General features: G+C 39.8%; 1 protein-coding gene across 9 annotated transcripts in view; it reads left to right on the forward strand.

Moving 5' to 3' along the window:
* bcas3 (BCAS3 microtubule associated cell migration factor) overlaps window positions 1-21,041 on the forward strand; it is a 728,081-nt gene that overhangs the window by 156,662 nt on the left and 550,378 nt on the right. For all 9 annotated transcript variants that reach the window (XM_069911282.1, XM_069911281.1, XM_069911285.1 and 6 more), the window contains exon 13: window positions 15,625-15,721. In XM_069911282.1, the coding sequence (XP_069767383.1) occupies window positions 15,625-15,721 (97 nt within the window). The remainder of the gene's footprint in view (window positions 1-15,624; window positions 15,722-21,041) is intronic.

Raw genomic sequence — 21,041 nt, forward strand, 5'->3', positions numbered from 1 at the left:
TTTCTCACCATCCCATTATATTACTATATATGAATTGACTTGAAAGGTTACTTTAAAAGTAGAAAGGTTAAAATAATAGAAGTCTGATTACTTGGAAGGAGCTGTCAAGGAAGACATCTGTAATGAACTTTCTGATTGCAGACAGTAGAGAGACCTGTGTAAGATCACAACTGGATTTGTCTCCTTGGTTCAAGTTCAAGTTGATTTATTATCCAGTTGTAACAGGACAACCTGGAAAAACAGCATTCTGTCCATGGTGCAAACACATGCAAACACACATACAGACGTAACACGTATATAGGCAAACTACAGTAAAATCTCCATATTCCGGCACTGAAGGGGATCACCAGTGTCGGATATCCTACGATGCCTAACTGATACACCTGTGTACATAGTTTAAAAAACAGTGGAAAATGTAAAGCAATTTGAAAAATATCACTATTAATTATGTAAAGTTCACTTCAATCAGGTAATTCCCATAACTCAAAATTTAAATTGATTGCTGGTTGCTGTTGCAGCACTCGCCACTATGTTAACCGCGCTGTCCTCGTAATTAACCTCCTCCCCTCGTGCTGACAAACTGACTCACCTCCACGCCAGTGTCCTGGGCAGGCCCTCAGCGTACCTTCCATTGTATTCAAACCCCATTCACGAGCGCCGTAACAGTGTTGAGCTACGCGAACTGTGATGAAATAGTAGAATCGCGAGGAGTCATTTTTGTAGTTCAGCAGTCTCAATACCTAATACTTATGTGTCTCTTTCCCGATGGGAGTAGCTGGAAGATGTTGGTAGCAGTCCTCCAAAAAAAAAACCCAGGAAATTGGTCAAGGTTAGAATATCCATGGTGTTCAACATGCTCTCCTTTTCCCAGATGAAGTTGTGGTTTTATCTCAGATATTCTTCTCCAACAAATTCAAGAACTTCAGACTGGGATAGCATCTACTCCAGACACCTTGCCTTTGTATCATTTGGCATAAGACTTTTATAATCTGTTGGCCTGATGGAGAGGTTAAATTGTGTTGCAATGTACAGACAAGAGCAACATTTCAATTAAGGAGCTCTTTCCAGCAGACACTGAGTACCTTTAATATGCTCCCTCCCTTCTTGGCATTCATTGCCATGGACACTTAAGTATTTGGGTGTGAGCGCACTGTTGAACCTAAGCATTTCTTGTTAATACATTAGTGCTCTTTCGATATATTGCTGTTTTTTGTGATGAGGTTTTTAGTTGGACATTAGCCTTCGGGTCACAAGATAAAGGAACAGAAGCAGACCATTTGGCCAATCGAGTTTGCTCCACAAATCTGCCTGAGCTAAACTGTTCTCACAACTAACTACAGGTTCCAGCCTTTTCCACATATCCCTTGATACCTTGACCAATTGGATACCTATCAATCTTCCCCCTTAAACTCCCCCAATGATCCGGCCTCCACAGCTGTATGTGGCAACGAATTCCACAAATTCATGACCCTCTGGCTAAATAAATGTCTCTTCATCTCTGAAATGGGTACATTCAAATTCTAAGACTGTACCCTCTTGTCCTGGATTCACCCACTAAGGGAAACATCTTATTCACGTCTACTCTGTCCAATCCTTTCAGCATTGGAAATGTCTCTATGGGATCCCCTCTCATTCTTCTATCCTCCAGTGAATATAGTCCTAGAGCTGCTAAACATTCCAAATATGTTAGCTCTTGCATTCCAGGAATCATCCTGGTAAATCTCTGCACTCTTTCCAACATGATTACATCTCTTCTAAGGTAAGGGGCCCAAAACTGCACACAGTTATTCCAAATGAGGTCTCACCAGTGTCCCATAGAGCCTCATCAACACCACTTTACTCTTATACGCTATTCCTCTTGAAATGAACGCCAACATAGCATTCGCTTTCTTTATTGCTGATCCTTCCTGGTGGTTAACCTTTAGGTTATCCTGCACGAGTTTCCCCAAGTACTTCCGAAATTTGAATTTTCTCCCCATCCAAATAATAATTTGCCTGTTTATTTCCTCTTTCAAATGTACAACTGTACATTCTCAACATTGTATCTCATCTATTTCTTTGCCCACACTTTGCAACATTTTATTATCGCAAAGTTCCTGGGCATCCATTTAAAAGACCACTTATGCTGGACCCACACCTCATTAGTCAGGAAGAGGCAGCAGCGCATACATTCCTAAGGAGGTTGAGCAAGGCAAGGCCTCCGGTCACCACCCTAATAATGTTCAACAGGAGCATAATAGAGAGGGTCCTGGCTGGGTGAATCATAGTGTGTATGGTAGCTGCAAGGCATCAGATCAGAAGTTGATTAAAGCTGCTGAGAAGATCACAGGGGTCTCTCTTGAGAATATCTACAGGGAGTGTTGCTTAAAGGGGGCCAAGAGAATCACTGAGGACCCTTAACATCCAGGCCACAGCATCTTTGAGAGACTAGCTTCAAAGAAGAGGTACAGGAGCATAAAAACTGGGAAAAGCTTCTTTCCACAGGCAGTGAGACTGTTGAACAACCCTAGAACCTGTAAATTATTTTTACATATTTATTTATTTTGGATTGTTTTGTGTGTGTGTAAGGTATACTGTGTGTCTGTGCACTATTGTCTGAAGAGGCACTGTTTCGTCGGATTGTATATGTACAGTGACAATGACCTTGACCCTGTGAATTTGTAAAACCCCTTGTGTTTTTGGCTAATTATCTCCTGGATCTCCTGGGTATTTTTTATCAAACCAATGCTTATATTTTCTGTGGAGAAAATGCTGGTGTGTGCACTTCTGTGCTCTCCAGAATCTGGACAAACTGGCTGCTGGTAGTTGGAAGCTGTAGTTAATTTCACTGCTCTGTATAAATGTCAGGTTTGGACTATTGGTTGTTTTCTTTGCATCAGAAGGCCTTGATTTCTTGCTGCATTTTATATTGACATGGCTTTATTGATAATATGACATTAAAACCATAATCTGATCTGCTCTCTTAGATCTCAAGACACTTCGGAGAAACACACTGGATTGTCCTATTGTCCCAACCAATAGGTTTGCAAATTGGCTTCTGACTGCAGATAATTAACTTCCATGCTTAAGAGTTAAATATTAACAGTCAATTATGAAAGTTATTAAGATAAATGCAGATTCATCTTTTGATTCCTATAAATAGAAAACACTCTTTATTTTCATTCACTACAATTGTTTCTGCAATTTAGATGAGTTGGTTGGATGCTTCATAGTACAAAACAGTAATTTAGTTTGTATGTTGCATTGCAAGATTCTGCGAAGTGAAAGATTGTTAACATTTTTAATAATGTTATTAATATTCACTATATATGGTGGATAAAACTGTGCCTTTGAAACAATTAAGGGCATAACAAAGAAAAGTTGTGAACCACAAGAATGCAGTCACTGTGATTGTAGTAAAAGCACATTGAAAGGCTGGAGGATCCCAGCCAGTTTCAGAGTCCGTAGGATTGCTGGATTCCTCCAGCATTTCGGTGTGTTTTAACCTCATACTCTGATATAATATCTTTCCACATCCTTTCATAAAAGCAAGGAACAATCTTCCTCTCCAATGCCCTTCTATATATTTGCGCAGAAAACAAAAGAATATTTTTGTTTCTTGATAACATTTACATTAATTTTTTTTCATGAACTTTAATTTTAAACAATTTTTAGAAAATCTTGATGAGAGCTATTTTCTGGAGTTCAACCCAATTTACTAAAGCGTGGCTGAATTATCAGAAATTTGATATAGTAGCATGTTAAGGAGACACTGTGTAATACGAATACTTCAAAGAAAATCTTCCCCTGAAAGTTCTTCATGCATGGAGTCCAGAGAAGTATCCAATTAAGTTTTCCCATCTTCAGTGCAGCACAGTTCTCTTCTTCAGAAATTACATGGCACAATAGCCAGAAACATCTGAGATCAGCAAAGTGCCTTCGCAAATTAACTCTTCTGATTGTCCAGAACTTTAAAATGTGTTATTTTGAGGAAGCACAGAACAGTTCCTTTGTTGACGGCACATTCTCAACAGTCCTGTTTCAGCAGTTATCAGTTAACCGTGTATGTGAGCTTCGGTGTATAACACTAGTGTAATCCTGGTAATGGATTATTTGATTGTAGGGGCAGCCAAGAGTGGTTAAATTAACTCTGGCTAGGCAACTGTCTGGAGTTGACGGTAACAGAGGAGTATTAATTATGGAAAATAGATTGATGTAAGTTAATTAAACAATAATGTGTGTAATTATCTTTAGTTTTACCAGAGTTTCAAGTTTATTATCACCCGATTGCATAAGTACAATCTGACAAAACAGCATTCTCCAGCCCTCAGTGCAAAAACATGCAAGCATACATACAGACATAATACACAAACAACACATATGCAGTATATATATATATATATATATATATATATACATGCAGTACTAAAAATAAATATATATTAAATAAATAGTAGCGTCGTGGAGGGGTTGTATGAGCAGTCTCACTGTCCATGGGAAGAAGCTGGTTCTCAGTCTGGGAGTTCTGGCCCTGAGACTACTGAATCTCTTTCCCCATAGGAATAGCTGTGTGTGGAGCGATACGGGTCCTCAATCATTTTGCATGCTCTCTTCAGACAATGATTCCGGTAGATCTTGACGATGGGGGGAAGGGAGACCAAAGGTATCTGCGGTCTTCTAATCTTCTCTCTTGTAGCCTAGAAACAGGCCCTTCACCCACCATTCTCATACCAACTATCGAGCACCTCTCTGTACCGATTCACTTGCCTGCGTTTGGTTTGTAGTCTTCAATGCTTTTGCGATCAAAGCTCTAACAATGATAATGTTTATCATCATCCTCTACTCTGGACTCTTGTTTTACTTTTAGTTTTGTTTTTCCAAGACTCTCACAAATCCAAAACAACAACACAATCTTTCTCAAAAATGATGTATTACATTGAGTCCTTTCCCCCCATCTCCCCACCCCTCCCCCTTCCCTCCCATACCCTAATACCACAAGGAAAAGATTATGTAAATTAAATAAACCTAAAGAACCAAAAATCTATAGAGTTCCTCTGGTCTCTAATTTGCTGCTAAAGCAGAGTTGAAACTGAAGATCAACCGTAATCATTGAATGACCTTGGATGGGGTCTGTGTGGCGTGAGCGCATTCTCTCAATGAGCATGCGGGTTGCCTTGCCTTCCACATTCCAAAGAGGTGCTACTAGGTAAAGTGACAACTGTCAGTCAACCCTTAGTATGTGTTAATTGCAAAAAGAACCAAATAGGAGTTCATGAACACATGAGGGAGAGAATAAGTGGCAGGGATACACAGAAATAAGAAAAGGGATGAGTGGGACTGATGGGATTGTATCATTGGAAAGTGTTCTGGACATGATGTGCCAAATGGCACCATTCTCTATCAATAATAGAAGGTAAGAATGGCCTCTTCCTGTTCCATCTCTTCATTATATTATTTGACTCTCTACTTCTCTCTTTTAAGATGTCCTTAAAATTCCGACAAACTAAGTATTGTTCATTAGCCCGAACAGGATTTTCCAAACCTGTTCCATTTAAGTGTTTATAGGGATTTTTTAAATGATTTTAAAGTGCTGTATAAAAAAATCTTCTTGTTACTTCAGTTTTAATTTAAAAGTGCTAGTTATTTTAGATGTTACACAAAATTGGTCTGAGACAGTGGTTCCATCTGGCAGCACTTAGTTAATTGATGTAAGATTTGGGGAACCACATGATGCTGAGACTCTTGGCATGCAAAAACCCAGGGAGCTAATGTTTACAATTGATGGGTTCTTTGCCATTAAAATAATGATCCATCATGCGATTCAGTTTATCAGTATGTAAGGGAATTTTCAGAGAATGTTTATTCTTCTTGTTTTGGGCTTTTCTTTTGCTATTGTATGGTCACATTTAATACCAGATGTGAATATGATGTTCTTTTTGCAAAGTAAAAGGGCAAAGAAGACATCCTCATTCAGTCTACTGAATAGCTTTACACCTCTCCAGATGTGATGAGCTGTTACATGAAGAATCCCCCAAATAGGGATTGTGCTGTTGATTTAATTTTGATTTGTGGAATTTGCGCTGATATTTTGCTTGAGGATTGAATGACAGATCTCTGAAAGCTGAATGTATTGAATTCTACACTGTTAAAGTCCTTGTCACATTGTTGCAGTGTGTCATTCTTGTGCTTCAACTGAAGCACGCTGACAGGCAGTGATCCAATGGAGGTTTGAATTCGGCTAAAACCTGAATATTGCTTCTGATTTCTTTTCATTCCCAGGATGTTGGACTTTGCTGGATGTTCCCAGGATGTTGGACTTTGCTGGCAAGGCCAGCGACTATAGCCTATCTCTAATTGTACCTGAACTGAAGAAACAGTTAAGAGTCATTATGTTGATGGGTATCTCTTTGGCTTGGCTTCGCGGACGAAGATTTATGGAGGGGGTAAAAGTCCACGTCAGCTGCAGGCTCGTTTGTGGCTGACAAGTCCGATGCGGGACAGGCAGACACGGTTGCAGCGGCTGCAGGGGAAAATTGGTTGGTTGGGGTTGGGTGTTGGGTTTTTCCTCCTTTGCCTTTTGTCAGTGAGGTGGGCTCTGCGGTCTTCTTCAAAGGAGGTTGCTGCCCGCCAAACTGTGAGGCGCCAAGATGCACGGTTTGAGGCGATATCAGCCCACTGGCGGTGGTCAATGTGGCAGGCACCAAGAGATTTCTTTAGGCAGTCCTTGTACCTTTTCTTTGGTGCACCTCTGTCACGGTGGCCAGTGAAGAGCTCGCCATATAACAGGATCTTGGGAAGGCGATGGTCCTCCATTCTGGAGACGTGACCCATCCAGCGCAGCTGGATCTTCAGCAGCGTGGACTCGATGCTGTCGACCTCTGCCATCTCGAGTACTTCGACGTTAGGGATGAAAGCGCTCTAATGGATGTTGAGGATGGAGCGGAGACAACGCTGGTGGAAGCGTTCTAGGAGCCATAGGTGATGCCGGTAGAGGACCCATGATTTGGAGCCGAACAGGAGTGTGGGTATGACAACGGCTCTGTATACACTTATCTTTGTGAGGTTTTTCAGTTGGTTGTTTTTCCAGACTCTTTTGTGTAGTCTTCCAAAGGCGCTATTTGCCTTGGCGAGTCTGTTGTCTATCTCATTGTCGATCCTTGCATCTGATGAAATGGTGCAGCCGAGATAGGTAAACTGGTTGACCGTTTTGAGTTTTGTGTGCCCGATGGAGATGTGGGGGGGCTGGTAGTCATGGTGGGGAGCTGGCTAAGGCTACATCAGATAAGGATTTGGCTGGCTTTTTGAAGGACTTGGAAGGATTTTAATTCAGAATCAGAATTTAATGTCATGGACAATTCATTGTTTTGCAGCACCGTTATGAGTGCAAAATTGCTATGAATTACATTTTTTAAAAAAGTACAAAAGAACAGAAAGTAGGGTAGTGTCTGTGGTTCATTGTCCATTCAGAATTGTGAAGGCGGAGGGGGAGAGGCTGTTTTTGTACCGTTGAGTGTTCGACTTCAGGTTCCTGTACCTCCTTCCTGATGGTAGCAGTAAGAAGAGAGCATGGCCTGGGTGGTGATGGTCCTTGAGGAGAGAGGCTGCTTTCTTGAGACACCGCCTCTTGTAGATGCCCTCAATGGAGTGAAGCCTGATTCCTGTGCTGATGCTTTCTGAATTCTCCACTTTTTTTATTTTTATTTTTAAAAATTTAGACATACAGTACGGTAACAGGCCATTTCAGTCCACAAGTCCCTGCTACCCAATTTACACCTCATTAACCTACAGCCCTGGCACGTTTTGAACGGTGGGTGGAAACTAGAGCCCCTGAAGAAAATCCATGCAGACATGAGGAGAACGTAAAATCTCGTTATGGTCAGCACTGGATTTGAACTCGGGTTCGGTTTGGATCATTAGTGCTGTAAAGGCGCGGCGCTAACCACGAGACCAACCATGCCGTATCTGTAGTCTTTTCTGTCCTTTGTTTCTTGTCAAGGGGATTGACATCTCCATGCGAGGCAGTGAATGCCTCTCCATGGTACACCTGTAGAAATTCAGTAGTTCTATAGCCTCTTTCTCTTTGGCTTGGCTTCGCGGGCGAAGATTTATGGAGGGGGTAAAAAAGTCCACGTCAGCTGCAGGCTCGTTTGTGGCTGACCAGTCCGATGCGGGACAGGCAGACACGATTGCAGCGGTTGCAAGGGAAAATTGGTTGGTTGGGGTTGGGTGTTGGGTTTTTCCTCCTTTGCCTTTTGTCAGTGAGGTGGGCTCTGCGGTCTTCTTCAAAGGAGGCTGCTGCCCGCCAAACTGTGAGGCGCCAAGATGCACGGTTTGAGGCGTTATCAGCCCACTGGCGGTGGTCAATGTGGCAGGCACCAAGAGATTTCTTTAGGCAGTCCTTGTACCTTTTCTTTGGTGCACCTCTGTCACGGTGGCCAGTGGAGAGCTCGCCATATAATACGATCTTGGGAAGGCGATGGTCCTCCATTCTGGAGACGTGACCCATCCAGCGCAGCTGGATCTTCAGCAGCGTGGACTCGATGCTGTCGACCTCTGCCATCTCGAGTACCTCGACGTTAGGGGTGTGAGCGCTCCAATGGATGTTGAGGATGGAGCGGAGACAACGCTGGTGGAAGCGTTCTAGGAGCCGTAGGTGGTGCCGGTAGAGGACCCATGATTCGGAGCCGAACAGGAGTGTGGGTATGACAACGGCTCTGTATACGCTTATCTTTGTGAGGTTTTTCAGTTGGTTGTTTTTCCAGACTCTTTTGTGTAGTCTTCCAAAGGCGCTATTTGCCTTGGCGAGTCTGTTGTCTATCTCATTGTCGATCCTTGCATCTGATGAAATGGTGCAGCCGAGATAGGTAAACTGGTTGACCGTTTTGAGTTTTGTGTGCCCGATGGAGATGTGGGGGGGCTGGTAGTCATGGTGGGGAGCTGGCTGATGGAGGACCTCAGTTTTCTTCAGGCTGACTTCCAGGCCAAACATTTTGGCAGTTTCCGCAAAGCAGGACGTCAAGCGCTGAAGAGCTGGCTCTGAATGGGCAACTAAAGCGGCATCATCTGCAAAGAGTAGTTCACGGACAAGTTTCTCTTGTGTCTTGGTGTGAGCTTGCAGGCGCCTCAGATTGAAGAGACTGCCATCCGTGCGGTACCGGATGTAAACAGCGTCTTCATTGTTGGGGTCTTTCATGGCTTGGTTCAGCATCATGCTGAAGAAGATTGAAAAGAGGGTTGGTGCGAGAACACAGCCTTGCTTCACGCCATTGTTAATGGAGAAGGGTTCAGAGAGCTCATTGCTGTATCTGACCCGACCTTGTTGGTTTTCGTGCAGTTGGATAATCATGTTGAGGAACTTTGGGGGACATCCGATGCGCTCTAGTATTTGCCAAAGCCCTTTCCTGCTCACGGTGTCGAAGGCTTTGGTGAGGTCAACAAAGGTGATGTAGAGTCCTTTGTTTTGTTCTCTGCACTTTTCTTGGAGCTGTCTGAGGGCAAAGACCATGTCAGTGGTTCCTCTGTTTGCGCGAAAGCCGCACTGTGATTCTGGGAGAATATTCTCAGCGACACTAGGTATTATTCTATTTAGTAGAATCCTAGCGAAGATTTTGCCTGCAATGGAGAGCAACGTGATTCCCCTGTAGTTTGAGCAGTCTGATTTCTCGCCTTTGTTTTTGTACAGGGTGATGATGGTGGCATCACGAAGATCCTGAGGCAGTTTACCTTGGTCCCGACAAAGCTTGAAAAACTCATGCAGTTTGGCATGCAGAGTTTTGCCGCCAGCCTTCCAGACTTCTGGGGGGATTCCATCCATACCTGCTGCTTTGCCACTTTTCAGTTGTTCGATTGCCTTATATGTCTCATCCAGGGTGGGATCCTCATCCAGCTCTAGCCTTAGGGGCTGTTGAGGGAGCTGGAGCAGGGCGGAATCTTGGACTGAGCGGTTGATACTGAAAAGAGATTGGAAGTGTTCTGACCATCGGTTGAGGATGGAGATCTTGTCGCTGAGGAGGACTTTGCCGTCTGAGCTGCGCAGCTCAGACGGCAAAGTCCTCCTCAGCGACAAGATCTCCATCCTCAACCGATGGTCAGAACACTTCCAATCTCTCTCTAGTTCTATAGCCACCATTACTGATATTAATCAATCATATTTATTTAAATTTAAATTCCTCAGCTGCTATGTTGAGGTGTGAACTGCAGTCTTTAGATCAATAGTCCATGCTTTGGGCTATTTGGTTAGTGACTTAACCAGGATGCTGCTGTACCCAATGACCTTGGAGCTAATGAAAACCAGTGTTGGCTCAGCTCAGTAAGTCATGGTGTGACCCAAGTTAGAAGGCCCTAACTTTAAAAAGACATACCAGAGCTTGGATTTCAATTATTGGTGGTTCACAGCTAGGGTCTACCAGGGCAACACAATGCTGAATGGGTTTAGAGAATATACACAATGCCAAAAAGACTTATTCCTCTGTTTGGTCCCTCAGTCCTCTCCTGATCAATACCATCAAAAAAGAAATGGATATCTTGATTAAAAACAGATGAACAATATGGGATCTTCAAGATCAAGATTCAAGATTCCTTTTCCTGTCATGTAATAATATAAACACATGTAATATAGACGAAATTCACTTTTGTCTGCCATAAGGCAAACAAGGAGTCACCATGAGCATTGCCTGGTGCCCCTAACAATAAGAGAAAGAGAAGCAAAAGAGACGATTGTTGTGTACCATGGTGCATGATGTTTCGGATTTTGGTTTTTGAAAGCTGTGAAAATGTCTAACAACACAGCTCTTTCTTTGCTGATAAATGAGGCTTTGACTTTTGTGCCTATAATCGTCCAGTGATATAAAGGCCGGATGATGCTTTCATCTGTCATTCATTTATAGACTTGGCTGAAGTGATATGGATGTGTCAAAAGGATTGTGGAGCTTTTCCAAATCCTTATGTGTACCACCCATCTTTAAAGTTAAGGAAAAAGATACAGTCCGTAGGTATTTATCACCACATAAAGGAGTTTTCAGCCAACCTACTTGAACTTTCTAGTTTGTAAACTTAGATATCTATGTGAAGTAACAAATGCACATAGAGTGCAGATGCTGTACAGATGATAAAGATGTCTGTTTCATTCTTTAACCTCTTCAGTAACCGTATTATCAGAACCCTGATAAAGACGCATCTGCTTTGAAATTCATCCTTCTTTACAAGTCCTTTCGTGGGCTTGGTTGTCTGTGAATTATCTAAGGACTATGTTTTGCTGCAGTTACTGTTCTATTGAATTAAGATGAGCACCAGATGAATTCCTCAGTGATACTTCGACTTTAGGCTGGAAATCATTTGAAATGCCGTGAGTGCTTTCTGTTCATGCTTTGGAGGTGAAAGAGCAACCTTCATTGTGTATCTCAAAAATTTAAATGTAGAAGAGCAGAGCCTGAAGAATGTAGAAAAACAACAAGGAAGAATGTGCTGGCTTTGGAGGCAGGGCAGAAGAGGTTCAATAGGTTGATTTCAGAGATGAAGAGGTTAGCCTATGAGGAGAGATTGAGTTTCTGGAAACGTATGAAATCATGAAAGGTATAGATAAGATAGATATAGATAAGTTGTTTCCATTGGTAGGGGAGACCAGAACTAGGGGACATCGCCTCAAGATTCATAGTAGTAGATTTAGAACAGAAAAGATGAGGAATGCCTATTCCCAGAGGGTGGTGTATCTGTGGAATTTGCTGGCCATTGAAGCAGTGGAGGTGACCTTAGTAAACATATTTAAGATCAGGTTGGATAGATTTTCACATAGTTGGCGAATTAAGGGATATAGGGAAAAGGCAGGAGATGAGCCTAATATCAGATCATCCATGATCACATTGAATGGTGGAGCAGGCTCAATGGGCCAGATGGCCAACTCCTGGTCCTATTTTTCATGTTCTTATCTTGAAATAATTTTGCTGCTTCTCCATTCCTTAGGAAGTCACTAAATGGCTGATTATGGTTCCATTGGTTACTCTGTGTCTTGCTCAATTTCCATTATTCACATACAGACAAGAATACCATTGTTAGCAAGAGGCAGGGAGGGTTCCTGCAGGTCAACCAGGACTGTCTCTATTCTCAGCTGACACTAAAACTGTGTTCTTCCAATAACAACTATTGGATTGCAATTAGGATATTATTTGTTGCCTCACTAACTAAGGGTCATTTAATCATAACAGAGTTTCTAATACCACCCAAACTGATTGAGACTTGGATCTTCCTCATCTGTGCCACACTCTGAATAAACAAACTAAGCCGTTGGGAAGCTGACATGCGCTTTTTATTTTACAATAAATATGCAAGGGAAATAGGATATTTAGAAAAGATTTATGGAAGATAGTGTTCCATTTATTTTGAAAATTTGATTGTTTAAAATTCCTAATTATGTATGTATCTTTGGCACTCTGTGACTTGCTTGTTTTCTCAAATGACTAACATCAAAGTGGTGATTAAAGTGAGTGAGATCTTTTATTTGGCCAACATGCATAGTATTTAATAACTATCGTAAATCAAAACTGCACAACTTCCTCTCTCACTTACCTCAGTATTTTTTTAAACCGTGTCCCTGGTGATTTTCAGCCATTTAATTAAACTCAGTGACAGAACTTTTAAAGAATGCACCAGTACTTGGCGGCCATCTTTGGATGGTGTCCATTGAAGAAAGAAGAATAGCAATAATAAAGAGATGTCAATTCATCTTAGAAATGTTTCGCGAAGTCATTACGCCACATTGTGAGTTCTTTTTAATCTCTTTTACAGAAATAAATGAGGAAAACAGTGAAGCAATGAAAAGTGCTACAAGTAATTAAATGAAGTTTTTTTAAATTGTACTATTAACTTTAGAGACTAAAGGAATATCTTTAACTTAAGAAAGATTTTTGAAACATCAGGAAATGTCTGGCCTTTTTAAAAAAAAACAAATCACAGTTATTTTCCCGTTTTGTAAACTTCAGTTTAGTGCCTCAGCAGAAAGCTTGTATCTCCAGAGGTGCTGCATTCCCTCAAAAAATTACAGCCTTCTGATTTAGAAGCAAAAATATATTCCACTATCCAATGTAACACAAAACCAATAAGTATTTAAAAAATAATAAAAAAAAAGCACAGCACATGTTTCCATGAAAGTAGCAGAGCATAATGTGACATTTATTTGAAAGCTGAGATTGGACAAATGGACTACAATGGTCTTTATTGGCCTTGTTCATTTTTATTTCAACGTTATCAATCAAATCTCGAGGAATTTTCAACAGGAGAATAACACTTTCTGTTTTGTTACATTTGAATACCAGACTTCCTGTCATGTCTTTTAACTTTTACTGCACCAAAGTATCATCCATCTCTGTGCATAAGAAAGGTTAGAGCAAGTACAGACAACCTGTTTCCCCCAACATTATTTTGGTAGAGAGTTTTTCAATGTGTTACTTATTTCAGTCATCAAATTCTTTTGCAATTTTAAAATTTGGTCACCTTTTACATATGTCAATATTATAATATTGTAGATCAGAAAAGAACTGTATTATTGCCAATGTACTGGGGACTCAGCTGAGTGCACTGCTATAGCTACAATTCTTTTATTATATACAGCAGCCATTCTCAAAAGGGGCCATAACAGCCCCTCACCCACCCCGGGGGCCACAGCACATTTAGCTGTGGGGCCATGGAGTAAAATCTTTCGTAAAGGGGGGAGGGCAAGGTGTGTAGGGGGGCAAGGAAACTATAATAAGTTTGTTCATGTTTTCTTCTTTTCAACATGATCAAGAAGAATGATTTCCTATTTGTATATTTGTTCTGGAATCTCAAGCCACAGTTGTTATGCTCAGAGTAAAAGCCTTGTTTCTTTTCACCTCGTGTAGCATAAATATTTTTTATGTTTTTTATATAGTTGGTGGGAGAGAAGTTCAGAAGAAACCAACTCAACTTGACTGCTTCACGGGGAAGGGGGCCCATAAAGTATGAGCCCCTAAGGGGGTCATAGCCAAAAAAGTTTGAGAATGGCTAATATAGAGTGTGTGCTTAGGCATTATTGAGACTGCTGCAATTCCTGAAGTATGGTGCAACCCATTCTCAGCCATCACTTTTTTTCTTCCTTCAAATAGTCTTAAATTAATCCAGAAATCAAACTGTTCCTTTATTTCTCCATACCAATATTGTTTGCCGCACAACATGAATGCAATATGGACAACAAGTTACACAAATGATATAGGAATTTGCTTTTAGTGGTAATGGTTGGCTAAGATACCAGAAGTCTTTTACATAAATATTATCTAGGATTGTTGACATCAATGTGGGATCTGCTAAATATCTCATTCCAAAAGATCTCACCTCTAACAATATAGCTCACCTACTGCCTCAGTGCTACATTGAGTGAAGTGGTGTAGGTTAAATTGCAGTCTGCAAAATGAAATGTATTGTAATTTGTCAATGGTTGTTGATACCTGATATTACCGCAAAATAAACTGAATTATTGTAAGGAAAATAACTTTCTTATAAATACTTTTCTAATCTCCATCTCACAAGGAGGCGCCAGTGGTTGTCGAGATGTGTATTGAATGATGGTAATCAAAACCATGTTCAAGTAAATACGTCAACATTAACAGAATGTCTGCACTGGAAATAGTTCTCAGATCATACAATTCTGAGCACATTAGGAATTTCGTGCATTGCAACTATTTGTGAAAATTTGAGAATTTACTGTGGTAGAATAAAGCAAACATTACTGATGCTGTGTATATAACGCACACACACAGACAATGTAAACATGCACATATACTGTCAAATAGGATCTTTTTCTGACAGGGCACTTTTGTTTAGCGCCTCAATGTCTATTGTTTTATTTATTTATGTAGTCTTGTGTAAATTAATTTGCAAGCTAAAAGTCCACAATTTCATTATTAATGTGCATGAGATGCCATTTTTATTGTTTGGAAACAAAGCATAAGTTAGTTTCGCAAGATTAAAAAATAGAACAGTTTGTTACTGATAGGACCACATGAAGATTAGGTTCAATCGGGTTCACGAATGGTAGTGAAGCTTGCGTAGGTGTTGACTATTGCCTGGACTTGTAGATATTCTATTTTCCATGAAGATATAGATGTGTATTTATTATAGCGTCCTTCACAACCCCAGACATCCCAAGACAGCTCTTGTTATAATGTAGAGAAATGGCCCTCAGATTTGTACACTTCATGTTGTTCTAAATAGTACTGACTAGATGATAAATTTTAGCGCTGACTCGTTGAAGTGCAATCACTAACCATGACATGAGGGATCCATGTGAAAAGGATTGAGAGCTTTCTTTTGATCTTTAAGAAAATTACGATGAACTATTATGATAGAAAATGTAAATGTAAACAAGGAAAAGAATGACAAGTCTATCAACATCCTTAAAAAAGATAATGGGATTGGTCTTTTAGTGGAAACTTTCATCAGTTTTAGTAAAAAAAATGGAAATTCTAGCCTCATAATGTTTAACAGATGATGCTTCTGCACTTTGAATATTTTGTTTTCATTCAGGGCAGAATATTTTATTCTGGCCATTTGGTGGTTACAGATCATTCTGTTTGAGCAAAGAATCTTCCATGGGAAGTCATGTTATTCTGATTTTATTTTCTCTGCTTTATAATGCAGGTGCTTGTCAGTGAAGATGCTGAAGGTGAAGGCATAGTGGCTCATTTCCTGGCTCATGATAACAAACCTATTTCCTGCATGGCTTTCAACCCCAGTGGTAAGTACAACAAGTTTGTCTGCAGGGTTTTCAAATATTAACTCTCTGAAGAAACACATGGAATTTATAATTGATATTTTCGAATTTGACCTATTTAAGGCAAAATGAATTGATCAACTTCCCCAAATATTTATTTCCTCTTTCATTTCTTTGTAAAATGCCTATTTTTAGCTTAAATGACAATGGAAGAAGATATTATTCTGCCACCTCCAAGATGTATACCTCAGTGTGATTGTTTCATTAAAAGATTGATACAGATATCAAAGTCTAGTGGTGGCGCGGTTAGAATAACGCTGTTACAGCGCCATCGATCAGGACTGGGATTACACTCTGTAAGGAGTTTGTATGTTTTCTCTGTGACTGCATGGGTTTCCTCCCACTGTTTGAAACGTACTGGGTGTTGTAGGTTAATTGGGTGTAATTGAGCAGCCCGGGTTCAAGGGCTGAAATAGCCTGTCACTCTGCTGTATGTCTAATTTTTTTAAAATTTAAAGATTATTTAGCTAGTGGGTCTTTAATAGCTCATTTAAATATGGACAGTCATTCCAAGTGTTGATGAATTATTCCATGGATGAAAAAGTTCTCATATTGGCTCAAAATGTACCTTTCCTCAGCTTAAGCATAATTGTGTAGAAATTGCAACTTGGATATGGACTATTCAGTCCTGTCTAGCTTATTTATACCTTTCCTAAAACTGGGTAACTAAAACCAGAACCAAAGTTGTGAAAAGATATTCTGGTCCATCATATCATCTCTATCCACTAAATGAGCAAATCTCACAGATCGCCCCTTCCAAACTCGAGCTCTGAGAAGCAAACAAAAACACATGGAGGTCATAGCCTGAAGCTAATTTATGAAAATCACTGGAGATTTTCTGTCAAAGTGCCCTCAGCTTCCAAGAAAACTCTAGGAGACTGTGGTTGTGCAGGACTTATCACAGACCAAATAAAACTTAAGAGGTTTGGACTTTTAAGCAGTAATGAGATTTGTTTATTTTTAAATCATGGGGCAAATTATGTGGCTAAAGACTGGATGAAAGAAAACATTGAAGGGCTAACATGCTCTGATATAAATTTAAATGCTTGGTTTGTAGTGTCCTTCATTGCTATAGTACAACTGAAAGGTTGCTGGTAACATTAAAAGCAATGAAAGCAAAGCTCGAGGAGTACAGTAGATGTAATCCATCAGTAATTTGTTGTAGAGTCTAACCCACTCCAACTCTGCTGCCATGAAATAACACTGTAACATTGCTTCTTCTGTGTATCTTACTATAAAGGAACTTTGGAGCTGACCGCTTATCAAACACGAAACAAGTGGTATGGTAATTGTCAGAAATAAAACTTCTCACACATGAGTCTCTTTAAAACTGATGACACGACAAGCTTTATTTACAAGTCTGCAGAGTTGGACTCAACTGGCTTCTCACCAGTTAAGCCCCGATACATACAGTGCATTGATTTTTATACCCTTATTGTTTGCCCTTCCCCTTCTTATTAATACTGTTTTAATTGGTTAGTATTGCAAAAGCATTCTAAGTATAACTGCATTTTTAATTATCACGTTCGTTACGTACGCTGTGAACTCTACATACACTAAATTCTGTTTCTCACCCTTCTTATCAATCTTTTGTCTCCTGCATGTCTCTCACTATGACCATGGAAAGATAGGTTTAAAAAAACATATCCAGCTGAACCTTTTGTCCTTGGCTGCTGGTAAGCTCCCTGTCCGTTCTGGCTTCCCTTTTTATGATTAATCATCACATTTTAACTTAAGTCATTTTAACCTAAATTCTCTATATAACAGTAATTATTCTGAAAAAATCTATACAATCTATGCTATAATCTGTCACATGCCTTGTCCAACAGTTGGTAGCATTCTGTCTGATAAATGCACCACTTTCTGAGCAAATCTTCCTAAACTAAAGGTTAACTTTGCATTTCTCTGCAAACAAAATTTATCACTTTTTGAAAGTGCATTTGAACCATATATGTGCTATGTGACAAGGATATATTCTTGAAAAATTGTCAGTTTTATCTTTAGCTGAAACTTGGTGTTCATCTCTTCACTGCAAACTGGCCCTTTGTATATTCATACCCTGATGAAGGTCTTAAGTCTAAAATGTTAGTGATGTATCTTTATCCTTGCTATATAAAGTACATTGTTTACTTCAATCAGAGTGTCTGCAGCTCTTTCTGATTACTCCTTTGTATATTCCCTTTTGTAGACCTGCAGATACTGGAAATCTGCAATAAAAACATAACAATTGAAATTCTCAGCAGGTCAGGTAGTATCTGTGAAGGGAGAAACCAGCTTTTGGGTTGTTGACTTGTCATCAATGTTATGTTGGTTTATTTCTATTTTCTCTTGATTAGAATTGCTTCACTTTATATCAAATTGAGAAGCTTAACCCTAATGCTTCTCTTTTGAAACCTGTTTTTCTTGCCTTTGTTCCCTGTGTTGATTACTTTACAACAGCCATTCACAACAGTCTTACAACACCCCCCCCCCCCCAAACCCCAGGGGCCACAACACATTTAAGAGGCGGCCACAGACTGAAATCATAAAATATTTTTTTGTTTGTTGGTAGGAGAAGAGTACAGAAGAAACCATTTAAACTTGACTGCTTCACAGGGAAGGGGGCTATAAACTTTGAGCAGAGTCTGAAGGGGCCATATCTTTTAAAAAAAAAAGTTGAGAATGGCTGATTGAGAGGATTACATTTTTCTCTAAATTCAGGCCAAATTCCAGAGATCCACTTTAAGTGGTTTTGCATCTTTTGGAAATTCTTGGCCTGTTTAATTTTTCTGGATCTATTGAAGTCCAACCCAGATTTGAGGTGTGCCATTGCCACTGCCAGTGATATTTAGCAAATTATTAGTGGAAGAATTCAATATAAATAAGTTAAATGAATAATTATTAAGAGTTCATTTTAAGATGTTAATACTTGGGAATGAATTCATATAAAATATTTTTTAAGTATATAAAAAAGGAAGTGGTCTCGCAGTATTGCATTTCTTTCAAATTTAAACTCTGGTGAATGGCACATTCTTTGTCATAAGGTTCAGAATGTTTGCCTGTCATTTCCTGCTTCCAGTGTTACAACCTTCTTGCTCTCAGCTATCAAATTTGCATTGTTTCTCATTAATGCTGAGCCCACCTGTTGGAGATTTGTTCGCACAATGAAAACAGTTTCTTGCGAATGGAAATGAATGGGATAAATCATCTCAAATGGTATGAAATGATGAATAGCCAGGGCATGAACTGCATCATTGCTGCATGGTCTTGCAGCTGTGTTATTGAAACAGATGCTACACTAACCTGGGATAAATGCAGTGCTGTAATTGACTCCTGACCAATGTATTATTTAAAGTATAATGGGCAGTTAATATTATTCCTCAGTGATCTTAAAATGTCTACATTTAATCTTTGGATATAATCAGGCAATGCTGGTGGTTGAGTGCCAATGCTAACATTGTAAAGATTAAGAATGAAATTAAAATAATCTCATAAGTTGTGCTATTATTAATTATACTAGAAAAATTTTTACATCTGTGAAGCTTTGGTGTTAGGTATAAGTGTTACGAGCCTAGAGGACCCCAAACCCCAGCAGCAATAGATATTCACCAAAACAAATAGTTACTTAAACAAAAGTTGCTTTTAATTATCTTTAAACATGAAAACAGAATCACACTTTAACTTAACACTATTGACTTAACTAACCTAACTTAACCCCCTTCTAATTCTAAGCGCACGTTTATGTAACGTGTGTGTAAGTTCAGAAGAGTTCTTGGATTCACAGTCCAATCTCACTTCTCATTTCTCCAAATTCACTGGTTGCAGGCAATTCTTCTACTGTGCACAGAATTTAACATTTATAAAGTTCACCAGGCTTTGGTGCTTGAAAGGTAAATGGTTACAGCTCAGGAAGGTTCTTGTCGGTTTTCAGAGAGAGATTTGTTGTATGCTTGACACCCACAACTGATTCCTTTTCAATCAGCCACTTCAGTGTCTTGCTGAAGAAACCCCCCTCAGGGTTCTCCAGATGATAACCTCTTTCTTTCAGGTCACCACAGAGTTCCTTCTTGTTTCTCTTATTTCAAGTGAAATATTAGACAGCCGGTCAAGAGCTTTGACAAGGCTGAACTAAGCACTCACAACCCATCTTCCAAATGGGGTTTTCCACAAGCTTTCCAGCTTGTCCTGTTCCAGTCCCAGGTGTTGCTGCTGACTGTATAACTGAAGAACTGAATTCTCTGTCTGTCTCTCTCTCTCTCTGAGAGAAAAAGCCTGTTTGACTCTCTCTGCTTGCAAAACCACATGATCCTCCTAGAGCAGCAAGTTCCACTCCAGACAGTCTGTGGTTCCGATAAGTTCTTTAATCTGCTACCTTTTTTGTAAACAACAATCCATTAATGAAGTCTCTTGGGCACTCTCCAAAGCTTTTGCAAAGTCTCTGGGGCTGATATGTCTAGCATTAGCAGAGCTCCAGCGTTTTAAATAAGATCTATTTTAAAGTGTTTGTATATGACCTACATTAAAAAACCTTCCCCAATTTATCTCCCACAAACATATCTATATACAATACAAACACAATATAACCTGTGGCATAAGCTTCAAGCTTCCATTAGTGGTTAACATTGGCTTGTAGCAACTGTGTTGCAGTGCAAAATGATGAACGAGAAAATGATCAGACATAATCAAGTGGAAGTTTAGTAAAAGTCGTTCATTCAAACAGTCACCTACAGCTTATCAAAATCCCGCACGTTCCAAACGACGCCATTGCATTGTGGTGTCATGACATCACACGGAACCTCCTGATCCGGTTCGATTAAGTCTCCGGTGAGCTGCTATAGGCCCAGATTTTACAGAATGTAACATGGTTGCTGAGATAACTAATTGATGTGTGCTTGGTCATATCAAAAGATTGAAGCTTTGGCTGAGAGTTTGCCTACTCGGTGAGGTCAAACGTTTGGAAGGCTTATGAGTTCCAAAACATCAAAAAAGCAAAGAAAAATAAACTAAAATCACTTGAAAATAATTTATTTCAGCAAAACAAACCATTTAAAAGGTAAAAACACAATGCTGGAGAAACTCAAACAGTGGACTTTATATAGGAAAGATAAAGATATATAACCAATGTTTTGAGCTTAAGGTGTGAGCAAGATGTAGGTAGGCCCTTTACCACTTTACCAGCAGTCTTAACATTTCATTTGAAATTATGGGATTCTATACTGGGTCCAAATTGGTGCAAGTGGCTTAGCAGATTCTCAGCTCGGGGACTTCAATAATTTTGTTTTCCGACAATAGTCTCCAAGTGAAA

The sequence above is a fragment of the Narcine bancroftii genome, chromosome 14 (assembly GCF_036971445.1).
Source record: "Narcine bancroftii isolate sNarBan1 chromosome 14, sNarBan1.hap1, whole genome shotgun sequence".
NCBI lineage: Eukaryota > Metazoa > Chordata > Chondrichthyes > Torpediniformes > Narcinidae > Narcine > Narcine bancroftii.